Genomic DNA, 12,824 nt, shown 5'->3' with positions numbered 1-12,824 from the left:
CAAGAGAGTCACAGATAGACAATCTGATGAAAGGGTAGAAAAGGGGTAGGAAAAAAAAAAACAAGACCAAACCTTGCAGCTTTCGCAGGTGAGCAGCCCATAGTGGTATCCAGAAACCTTGTCGCCACAAACCGGACACATCTCATCCAAGTCTTCGTCATACGAGTAGTCCATCATTTTATAGTGGGGGGCTGCAATAGATAAAATACACACATGAGCACACAAAGAAGACTGTTTAATTTGAAAGACCAACTCTGCCTAATGCAGTCATCTTTAACGTATACATCTGAATAACTTTACAATGACCTTAGGTTATGGAATATTTTTTGGACATCCATAAAATGTTCAATATATGTTTTATTTGTATTTTAAAGCTTTCACAAAAAAAGGACATTTCACAAAACTATCATTTTTGAAGGGATAATGTTATTTGATGGAGCTGAAAGAAAATATACCTCTGTATCCCTCTTTGCAGCACTCACTCTTGCTCGCCAGTCGCAGACAGGGCAAACATATGAAACTGAGCTTCATAAATATTCATGATTTTAAGTTGTGAATTCATCCGGGAAATGGTAAAATAGAGTAAGGGATTCGAGGAGAAAATGTTACCGCCCACAGACAAATGAAGACATACAGTGTAACCTTTCGCTCTAACAGGCGAAATAAAAATACAAAACTGATTCTGAAATTGAACTTACAAATGCTCTCATTGAATCGCTATTGTTCCTATCTGCTGTAGCCTGTATGTGTAGGCCTACATTTGTATTGACTTTCCATTAGCCACTGCTTTAGCCTACATTTTACGGGCATGAATGCCGAAGGCAATAGTTGCATTGATGAGCGGATATATGACAGTGCTAAGCAAACTGCTGAACTGACATTTACAATGGTTACAAAATGATTTATTGTTCTTATAAAAAGTGGCAAACATCAAACAGAAAAATCCCAATGAATTCAAGAGCAGACTGGAAAACTGGCAAATTATTTCTCTACATTAGAATATATATAAAATAATGTAGGCTAACTTTCAATTGCAATTGCATCTTTCTGCCCGTGCCTGCTGATTTCTTTCTCCGTTGACCCTTTGATCCCGCAGCGTTTATAAGCGCTGAATATTAAGTTGAAAGGCAACAAGTCCTCTTGTGTTTTGAAAGTTCTGCAGTGCACTTTAAACCCAAAAAAACTTTTAATAGAGAGTTAACTGATAATGTAGCCTATTACTTACTATATTACAAACATATCTGCCTGTACGAAAACTCCCTTAGATAGGAAAGTGTCAGGCCTCGTATTTTGATGACAGGAGAGCAGAACCCATGGATAGCCCAAGTTGTATGCGAACTCTGAGCCGTTTGGATTTTTGCCAAGTTCAGACAGCTTTTCTGTAACCTAAGGATATCACCCAAGCTATCGAATCTTACTTATGGTCTCTTAAGCACGTGCAGCCTCAAAACTATATCCAGCTAAAATGTAGATTTTAAAAACATATGTTTAAATGAATTGGAGAGAGGCATTTGCTTGTGCACTCACACAGAGAAACTACCCGTGCAAAATGAAACAGAAAGTCACAATAGAAATTCTAGCCCTTTATTCCTTGAGGTTTGTGTTCCATTATCAGGTGTTTAAAAACAAAATCAATGCCACATGAGACTTGATTTTAAATAAAATGTAAATGTACAATTGGCAAAATGAAAGGGATTTACAGATATTAATTCGAGAGGCCTGCAGAGAACTCTTTTTTTCGATGAGAATTTGAGTTATCTTATTTCCATAGCTTATTCAACTTTGGGAAATTCAAGCAAGCACTAGTCTAGAATTATGAGAAGGAACAGCAAAACTAAATTGCCACAACGGGTTATAGGTGACAGTTTGTAAACTAAACAAAAATGTATCCAAGTAAAATGTATCTAAGCCAACTGGGTATTTTTCAATCATTGCATAGGCCTACTTTTTTCCGAATTTTTGTTTTGTTTTAGGACTATTCCTACTCTGACACAAAGACTGGACTATATGATTTCCATGCTCGCATTTGCATTCTGGAGTAAAGATTCTACACGTATCACTCTTTTTTATATCAACTTTTGACTTTTGACAGAAACGTGACGTTAACTAAAATATTTTATCCAGAATAAAACAGCTATTTTGATATCACTGACTTAATAATTAAGCATGGTACTGAAATCGAGGTTTAAAAGATAATAGCCCAGAGTTAGTGACATTTTGGGAATTCCAATTTTTCAGGATTCAATAACTGCTGGCGAATCAGATCATGCATATTACGCAAATTGTAGATATCGGGTGAGCTTCTGGGTGGTTTACTCATTAGCCTAGTAAAATACCATCAGATGACTTTGGCTATATGATAGATAAACTGTGGCCTTTAATTTCATAATATGTCGGAATAAAAAACAATGAATTAAACCGAATGATATCTGACAGTGAATATTGGGATTTTAATGAATTCATAGATTGCACAATGCAATCATGTGGCATGCACTATTTGGAGAAAGTCGGTGATAGCAACGCTGATTAATTCGCAAGTGCAACATCTTGACCGTCCCTGCATACACCCTGATGTCGTTGCACAATGCATGATCAGCAAATACGTGAACTATGAGAGAGGCAAGCGCGAGAGGCAAGATGAGTTTGTTGTCTTATTCTGTCTAACACTGCCAGGTCTTTCGCCTGGTATTGTGCACAAATGACACGACTCGTGATTGTGATAAGGCACATGCGGTCTACAATATTGCGTACATCGATCTCAATCTCTTACCTTGCATATTCCTTTGCATGTGCCCCTGTTCTCCATGCGATCGAACGAGTCCCAAAGATTCCGTGTCGGCTTTGGGCAGCATGACAGCTCCGCTGGGCTGAGCGGGAGACTCAGCTCCGTCCGGTGGACCACCTGGACGGGAGAGGGTCACCACAGGTTCTCTCACACACACACCAGAGAAAAGTGACTTCCCAAATCCCGCGCGCTCACTGTGTGGCTCAACTGCAGCGGGCTCGGGTTAAACTGACATTGTATGTCTAGGCTACATACCCAGTGGGTAGCCTGCAACGGCGGCCCAATGTAAATTAATTCTGAATAGTGCTCTTGCGTAAATTGCAATACGGAGCAATGCCGCTGAACCTAGAAAATGAGCATGGTTTCGCCGCGAAGTTGAGGAGTGGAGCGCACTGATTTCGAGTTCTCTCTCTCTCTAGCTCTGTCTGTGATGAAAATAACAAATCTACCCGGGCAACGATACATCTATACGCTGGCCTTTCCACGTCTTTTGACAAGGATCTTGAAAGTGTAGTTAGCGAACTGTAAGGAACTTTCGGGCTGGATGGCAAAGACTGTCACGCCGGCCCCTCCTTCGCGTAAGGTTGGACTCGGTCTATCTGTGATGTAGTGGGATGTGAAGTTCAGTCCTATCCTTGCTGCTTTGTTTACTCCACACTGACACCGCTGCCTCGCGCCAATCAGGGGCTCATGCACTCTGACATCACACCGTTAGCTCCAATCGCGTGCGGAGATAGGCGACATCACTTCTAACCGGTTTTCCACGCACTGTCTAAATCACAGCTGTTTATACAGTTTATGATGGACTTAATAAAAGCAGTGGGATAACAAGGAAATAAACGAAGGTGAATGTTAAAATAAAACGAGCTTAGACACAGAGGAGCGGAAGACAAATAGCTTACACAATGAGGTACAGTATGATAATAGTAATCAGTTATAACTTATTCGTTCTAATTAGGGTTTTTATAAGGAACAGGTATCCGATAAATTAATGGAAAACTATGCGCGTAAACGTGCCATTTTACTGAGACCAAATGCCATGTTCGTTTTACCCTTGTATGTATGAATTCTAAAATATTGTCTATATCCATCCGATGCAATTGTGACAAAACTGTACATTTGACCCAAATTTTCCTTGTTTTAGGCTAATATCCCAAAACATATTGCCATGTCTTTGGCAAAATATTTGCATTTTTAAAAGTAGCAAAGTTATAATATGCTATATTGCTAAAGGCGACATTTATTTGCGTTTTTTAAATAGGCTACCAAACGTTCTCAATTACTTGTATAAATGATCTAATTTCTCTCCTTAATATTTACAGAAATCAATACAGGACGGGAAATATCAATTCATGTAGGCCTATACTTTAAACCCCAATGTGCTGTCATTACTCAAAACTTTTGAGGAAACCTGTTGTGTTTAATATATCTGAGTACCAGAGGAGGCTGGTGGGAGGAGCTATAGGAGGACGGGCTGTAATGGCTGGAATGGAATTAATGGAATGCTATCAAACATATCAAACATCCGGCTTCTTCACCTGCGGGATCGTCTTGAGACCAGCCACCCGGACAGCTGATGAAACTGAGTATTTCTGTCTGTAATTAAGCCCTTTTGTGGGGAAAAACTAATTCTGATTGACTGGGCCTAGCTCCCCAGTGGGTGGGCCTATGTCCTCCCAGGCCCACCCATGGCTGCACCCCTGCCCAGTCATGTGAAATCCATAGATTAGGGCCTAATTCATTTATTTCAATTGACTGATTTCCTTATATGAAGTGTAACTCAGTAAAATCTTGAAATTGTTGCATCTTGCTTTTATATTTTTGTTCAGTGCATAAATAGCTCTCTAAAATATGCAATGACTGGCATGACGAGGGAAACTGATGATACACTACCCAATTTCAAAATTGCACCTTGTGCATTCTACTGTTACAACTTGCAAGAGTAAGTTGATGTGACTTCTCATTTAGCTATTGTTATACTTACTTTTCATTGAATTAGTTTCAGTGGCATGTATTCATGAATGCCAAGGGAAGCCAGTCATTTTTAAATAAATAAATAAACATACAAAATAATTACTCTTTTAATGTATCTTTTACAGCGCCCCTTTATCTCTGTATGTATAGCCCATCTTTACTGTGGCTAAAAAGAGAATGACATTGTTGCCACCCATAGCATTGAATGCGAGGGAAGCCAGTGAGCACTTGGCCTCCCTTGATACAAAAAGTATAAAATAATGACCAATCAGCGTTTAACTAAACTGAGTAAGCTCAGCTGTGAATGGTCCAGGCGCACCAAAAAAAAAGTGTCAAGGGAAGCCAGTTTGAATTTGGCTTCACACCAATCACATCACATTAGAAGCCAAACGTCATTGACAGAAAACTTGAATTGTTGCATCTTGTTGTGTCATTTTCCTCCGGTGGCTAGATAGCTAGCTAAAATCATCCCTTTCCTAAATTAGCCATGGATGGAAATAGGGATTTGGAGTTGTGGGTTTACTTAATTCTCCGTACTGGCCAATGATTATAACGGCTATTCTGATCCAACCATAAATTCATACATTGTGCCCCTGGCTTGAGAGTATGGAAGTTCAACATGTAGCTAGATGTAGTAACGTTAGGCTAATGTTAACTAGCTGGCCTGGTTCATCATTGCCCATGAAAGGAAGTTAGGCTAGTGAGCAAGGATTTTAGTCAGGTAGCCGAGGACAACAAAAACTAAAAGCGTATCTGACAGGGTCATAGACCGTTTAGGCAACATGAAAGAGGAGGATGGCATTGGCGTTTCTCTACAAGTAGGGTGAGTCAACATGTTTTTCTACTTGCACGCATGCATGCACACACAGAGAAATAAGTACAATGGGAAGCCACATCATATTTAGCTTACGTTGATTGGACTATATCGTTTTTGGTATCTTTTAGTTGTCAATGTATTAGACTAAGCATAGGTGATTAGATTATGTTGAGAAAAAAGAAGGAACCCGCACACTGCTCTTGATAGTATCACTCTTTCTTTCATCTCTCCTTCCAGTTCTCTGCTGCCAATGACTGGAACGAACTACAAAAATTTCTGAAACTGGAAACACTTATCTCCCTCACTAGCTTTATTAAGCACCAGCTGTCAGAGCAGCTCACAGATCACTGCACCTGTACATAGCCCATCTATAATTTAGCCCAAACAACTACCTCTTCCCCTACTGTATTTATTTATTTATTTATTTTGCTCCTTTGCACCCCATTATTTCTATTTCTACTTTGCACTTTCTTCCACTACAAATCTACCATTCCAGTGTTTTACTTGCTATATTGTATTTACTTTGCCACCATGGCCTTTTTTTGCCTTTACCTCCCTTATCTCACGTCATTTGCTCACATTGTATATAGACTTATTTTTCTACTGTATTATGTTTGTTTTACTCCATGTGTAACTCTGTGTTGTTGTATGTGTCGAACTGCTTTGCTTTATCTTGGCCAGGTTGGAATTGTAAATGAGAACTTGTCCTCAACTTGCCTACCTGGTTAAATAAAGGTGAAATAAAAATTGTAAAAATAAAAATAATAAGCTTTACGTGTCGGCCTCATGGCCTTCGTCAGGGCTTTATGTTATGTTAAAATGGTTGTGGAATAGTGGAGGCAGCGCCTGTTTTCTTTGAAACTCCGGTTCTAATCAATAGTTGTTAAGTAGTCTGAAAATGTTGGAAACATTAACTTGCTTGACCATGGTGTAGGTCATGTAACTGTTTGTTACATGCAATATGTTTTGTGGACTTCACCGGACAGACAATGCTCTCCGGTTTTGTGGTGAAACAAAGGTTTGGTTGAATGTATTCTGCCACTGTGTCTTCTTATTGCCTCGGCTTTAGGCCTATACAGTGAGGGAAAAAAGTATTTGATCCCTTGATGATTTTGTACGTTTGCCCACTGACAAGGAAATGATCAGTCTATAATTTTAATGGTAGGTTTATTTGAACAGTGAGAGACAGAATAACAACAAAAAAATCCAGAAAAACGCATGTCAAAAATGTTATAAAATGATTTGCATTTTAATGAGGGAAATAAGTATTTGACCCCTCTGCAAAACATGACTTAGTACTTGGTGGCAAAACCCTTGTTGTCAATCACAGAGGTCAGATGTTTCTTGTAGTTGGCCACCAGGTTTGCACACATCTCAGGAGTGATTTTGTCCCACTCCTCTTCGCAGATCTTCTCCAAGTCATTAAGGTTTCGAGGCTGACGTTTGGCAACTCGAACCTTAAGCTCCCTCCACAGATTTTCTATGGGATTAAGGTCTGGAGACTGGCTAGGCCACTACAGGACCTTAATGTGCTTCTTCTTGAGCCACTCCTTTGTTGCCTTCGCCGTGTGTTTTGGGTCATTGTCATGCTGGAATACCCATCCACGACCCATTTTCAATGCCCTGGCTGAGGGAAGGAGGTTCTCACCCAAGATTTGACGGTACATGGCCCCGTCCATCATCCCTTTGATGCGGTGAAGTTGCACTGTCCCCTTAGCAGAAAAACACCCCCAAAGCATAATGTTTCCACCTCCATGTTTGACGGTGGGGATGGTGTTCTTGGGGTCATAGGCAGCATTCCTCCTCCTCCAAACACGGTGAGTTGAGTTGATGCCAAAGAGCTCCGTTTTGGTCTCATCTGACCACAACACTTTCACCCAGTTGTCCTCTGAATCATTCATATGTTCATTGGCGAACTTCATACGGGCATGTATATGTGCTTTCTTGAGCAGGGGGACCTTGCGGGCGCTGCAGGATTTCAGTCCTTCACGGCGTAGTGTGTTACCAATTGTTTTCTTGGTGACTATGGTCCCAGCTGCCTTGAGATCATTGACAAGATTCTCCCGTGTAGTTCTGGGCTGATTCCTCACCGTTCTCATGATCACTGCAACTCCACGAGGTGAGATCTTGCATGGAGCCCCAGGCCGAGGGAGATTGACAGTTCTTTTGTGTTTCTTCCATTTGCGAATAATCTCACCAACTGTTGTCACCTTCTCACCAAGCTGCTTGGCGATGGTCTTGTAGCCCATTTCCAGCCTTGTGTAGGTCTACAATCTTGTCCCTGACATCCTTGGAGAGCTCTTTGGTCTTGGCCATGATGGAGAGTTTGGAATCTGATTGATTGATTGCTTCTGTGGACAGGTGTCTTTTATACAGGTAACAAACTGAGATTAGGAGCACTCCCTTTAAGAGTGTGCTTCTAATCTCAGCTCGTTACCTGAATAAAAGACACCTGGGAGCCAGAAATCTTTCTGATTGAGAGGGGGTCAAATACTTGTTTCCCTCATTAAAATGCAAATGAATTTATACAATTTTTGACATACGTTTTTCAGTTTTTTTTGTTGTTATTCTGTCTCCCACTGTTCAAATAAACCTACCATTAAAATTATAGACTGATCATTTCTTTGTCAGAGGGCAAACGTACAAAATCAGCAAGGGATCAAATACTTTTTTCCCTCACTGTATATCACGGTGCCAAGGCGTATGAACTATTAGGTTATTGCGCAAACAACACAATTATCACAACACATAGGTTGTAATATGGCTTTTTTTTCCTGACTTGGCTTCCCCAGAAATGTTACCCAAGCACCGCAACTGCTGAGTTCAACTTACTAGAAGGATTTGAGTTAAACATGACTTGCGGTTTAAAGTGTAGGCATAACGAGAAGAGGCAACATTAGCGACATGGACCATTGAATTAAAACAACAAAAGGAAAATCAGGATTTGTGTGTGTTAAAATAGGCAAATAAGACATTAGGGTATTTTCACACGCATGCATGCACTCACAAACACACACACACACATTTTTATTTTAGGTTTTGGCTCTGCGGAAACCAACATAATCCAGTCTTATTGAAAAATTACGCACAGCAGTCCTAGACGCAAATTATTACATATCAAAGGTCAACTCGAGACACACTGTATCTGAGAGGTCCTAAGGCGCACTGTGCACGCACATGCATTTACATATACACATACCACACACACACACACACACACACACACACACACACACACACACACACACACACACACACACACACACACACACACACACACACACACACACACACACACACACACACACACACACACACACACACACACACACACACAAAACTGCTTGGAGTAACCCTGGATTGTGAACTGTCATGGTCAAAACAGGTTGATACTACAGTAGCTAAGATGGGGAGAAGTCTGTTCATAATAAAACGTTGCACTGCCTTTTTAACAACACTCACTATCAACCAGGCAGGTCATACAGGCTCTAGTTCTGTTGCACCTGGACTACTGTTCAGTCGTGTGGTCAGGTGCCACAAAGAGGGACATTGGAAAATTACAATTGGCTCAGAACAGGGCATCACGGCTGGCCCTTAAATATACACGGAGAGCTAACATTAATAATATGCATGTTAATCTCTCATGGCTCAAAGTGGAGGAGAGATTGACTTCATCATTGCTTGTTTATGTAATGTGTTGACATGCTGAATGCACCGAGGTGTCTGTTTAAACTACTAGCACACAGATCGGACACCCATGCATACCCCACAAGACATGCCCCCAAAGTTCTCTTCACAATCCTAAAGTCAAGAACAGACTATGGGAGATGCACAGTACTACATAGAGCCATGGATACATGGAACTCTATTTCAAATAAAATAAAATACATTTTATTGGTCCCATACACATGGTTAGCAGATGTTATTGCGAGTGTAGCGAAATGCTTGTGCTTCTAGTTCCAACAGTGCAGTAATATCTAACAAGTAATCTTAACAATTCCACAACAACTACCTAATACATACAAATCTAAGTAAAGGGATGGAATAAGAACATATACAGTACTGTTCAAAAGTTTGGGGTCAATTAGAAATGTCCTTGTTTTGAAAGAAAAGCAATTTTTTGTGTATTAAAATAACATAAAATTGATCAGAAACACAGTGTAGACATTGTTAATGTTGTAAATGACTATTGTAGCTGGAAACGACAGATTTTTTTATGGAATATCTACATAGGCGTACAGAGGCCCATTATCAGCAACCATCACTCCTGTGTTCCATTGGAACACTGCGTTAGCTAATCCAAGTTTATCATTTTAAAAGGCTAATTGGTCATTAGAAAATCCTTTTGCAATTATGTTAGCACAGCTGAAAACTGTTGTCCTGATTAAAGAAGCAATACAACTGGCCTTCTTTAGACTAGTTGAGTATCTGGAGCATCAGCATTTGTGGGTTTGATTACAGGCTCAAAATGGCTAGAAACAAAGAACTTTCTTCTAAAACTCGTCAGTTTATTCTTGTTCTGAGAAATGAAGGCTATTCCATGCGAGAAATTTCCAAGAAACTGAAGATCTCGTACACAGCTGTGTACTACTCCCTTCACAGAACAGCGCAAACTGGCTCTAACCAGAATAGAAAGAGGAGTCGTAGGCCCCGGTGCACAACTGAGCAAGAGGACATTAGAGTGTCTAAAAGGCCAGCATCCCGGAGTTGCCTCTTCACTGTTGACGTTGAGACTGGTGTTTTGCGGGTACTATTTAATGAAGCTGCCAGTTGAGGACTTGTGAGACATCCAGCTACAATAGTCATTTACAACTTAATAATGTCTGCACTGTATTTCTGATCAATTTGATGTTATTTTAATGGACAAAAAATTAGCTTTTCTTTCAAAAACAAGGACATTTCTAAGTGACCACAAACTTTTGAACGGTAGAGTACATATAAATATATGGACGAGTGATGACTGAGCGGCAAAGGCAAGATGCAATAGATGTTATAAAAATACAGTATATACATATGGGATGAGTAATGCAAGATATGTAAACATTATTAAAGTGGCATAATTAAAGTGACTAGTGATCTATTTATTAAAGTGGCCAATGATTTCAAGTTTGTATGTAGGCAGCAACCTCTCTGTGCTAGGGACGGCTGTTTAACAGTCTAATGGTCTTTGAGATAGAAGCTATTTTTCAGTATCTCGTTCCCAGCTTTTATGCACCTGTACTGACCTCACCTTCTGGATGATAGCGGGGTGAACAGCAGTGGCTTGGGTGGTTGTTGTCCTTGATGATCTTTTTGGCCTTCCTGGGACAACGGGTGCTGCATGTGTCCTGGAGGGCAGGTAGTTTGCCCTCGGTAATGCATTGTGCAGACCGCACCACCCTCTGGAGAGTCCTGCGGTTGTGGGCGGTGCAGTTTCCGTACCAGGCGGTGATACAGCCCGACAGGATGCTCTCAATTGTGCATCTGTAAAAGTTTGTGAGTGTTTTAGGTGACTAGCCAAATTTCTTCAGCCTCCTTAGGTTGAAGAGACGCTGTTGCGCCTTCTTCACCACACTGTCTGTGTGGGTGGACCATTTCAGTTTGTCTGTGATATGTATGCCGCGGAACTTAAAAGGAGATGATCGTGGACTTCAGGAAACAGCAGAGGGAGCACCCCCCATCCACATCGACAGGACAGCAGTGGAGAAGGTGGAAAGTTTTGTTTTGTTGACGTTGAGTGAGAGGTTTTTTTCCTGACACCACTCTCGGAGGTCCGTCACCACCTCCCTGTAGGCTGTCTCGTCGTTGTTGGTGATCAAGCGCCTACTACTGTTGTGTCATCTGCAAACTTGATGATTGAGTTGGAGGTGTACATGGCCACGCAGTCATGGGTGAACAGGGAGTACAGGAGGGGGCTAAGCATGCACCCTTGTGGGGCCCTAGTGTTGAAGATCAGTGAAGTGGAGATGTTGTTTCCTACCTTCACCACCTGGGGGTGGCCCATCAGGAAGTCTTGGACCCAATTGCACAGGGTGAGGTTGAGACCCAGGGCCTCAAGCTTAATGATGAGCTTGGAGGGTACTATGGTGTTGAATGCTGAACTGTAGTCAATGAACAGCATTCTTACATAGATCCTCATTCTTACATACATCCTCTTGTCCAGATGGGATAGGGCAGTGTGATGGCGATTGCATTGTCTGTGGACCTATTGGGGCGGTATGCAAATTTGCCTTCTTGGGTACAGGAACAATGGAACAAAGTGGCCATCTCGAAGTATGTGGGGACAGTAGACTGGGATAGGGAGAGATTGAATATGTTCGTAAACACACCAGCCAGCTGGTCTGTGCATGCTAGATGTGTCTAGGGATGTTGTCTGGGCCGGCAGCCTTGCGAGGGTTAACAAGTTTAAATGTCTTACTCACGTTGGCCACAGAGAAGGAGAGGGAGAGCCCGCAGTTCTTGGTAGCGGGCCGTGTCGGTGGCACTGTATTATCCTGAAAGCGGGCAAAGAAGGTGTTTAGTTTGTCCGGAAGGAAGACCTCGGTGTCCGTGACGTGGCTGGTTTTCTTTTTGTAGTCCGTGAATGCCTGTAGACCCTGCCACATACGTCTCGTGTCTGAGCCGTTGAATTGCGACTCCACTTTGTCCCTATACCGACATTTCGCTTGTTTGATTGCCTTGCAGAGGGAATAACTACACTGTCTGTATTCGGCCATATTCCCAGTCATCTTTCCATGGTTAAATGCGGTGGTACGCGCTCTCAGTTTTGTGCGAATGCCGCCATCTGTCCACGGTTTCTGGGTAGGGTAGGTTTTAATAGTCACTCACTCACCTAATCAGCATATAAATCAATATTATTCTCTGAGGTTCCGCGGAACATGTTCCAGTCCGCGTGATCAAAACAATCTTGAATTTAATTGATTCCGATTGGTCAGACCAGCGTTCAATAGTTCTTGTCACGGGTACATCCTGTTTGACTTCCTGCCTATAGGACGGGTGGAGCAAAATGGAGTCATGGTCAGATTTGCCCGGGCGGGGGAGGGCCTTGTATGCATCCCGGAAGTTAGAGTAGCAATGATCCAGTGTATTCCCAGCACGAGTGCTACAATCAATATGCTGATAGACTTTAGGCAGCCTGTTCTCAAATATGCTTTTTTTAAATCTCCAGCTACAATAAATGCAGCCTACAGATATATATATATATATATATACATGGTTTCCAGTTTGCGTAGAGTCCAGTGAAGTTCCTTGAGGGCCGTCATGGTTTTC

At 41.6% G+C, this 12,824-nt stretch overlaps 1 protein-coding gene across 2 annotated transcripts in view; it reads right to left on the bottom strand.

The window, feature by feature from the left end:
* LOC106613481 (nuclear receptor subfamily 5 group A member 2) overlaps positions 1 to 12,824 on the bottom strand; it is a 105,125-nt gene that overhangs the window by 89,897 nt on the left and 2,404 nt on the right. Inside the window, exons 2-3 of one of the 2 annotated variants that reach the window (XM_014215753.3) lie at positions 2,771 to 2,902; positions 73 to 191 (exon numbers count right to left, since the gene is read on the bottom strand). In XM_014215753.3, the coding sequence (XP_014071228.1) occupies positions 73 to 191; positions 2,771 to 2,902 (251 nt within the window). The remainder of the gene's footprint in view (positions 1 to 72; positions 192 to 2,770; positions 2,903 to 12,824) is intronic. The other variant, XM_014215755.3, reaches the window with a different exon arrangement.

The sequence above is a fragment of the Salmo salar genome, chromosome 10, assembly GCF_965601325.2.
Source record: "Salmo salar chromosome 10, fSalSal1, whole genome shotgun sequence".
Classification (NCBI taxonomy): Eukaryota; Metazoa; Chordata; class Actinopteri; order Salmoniformes; family Salmonidae; genus Salmo; species Salmo salar.
Note: the sequence above shows the minus strand (reverse complement) of the source record. Positions and strands in the feature narration are given on the sequence as shown.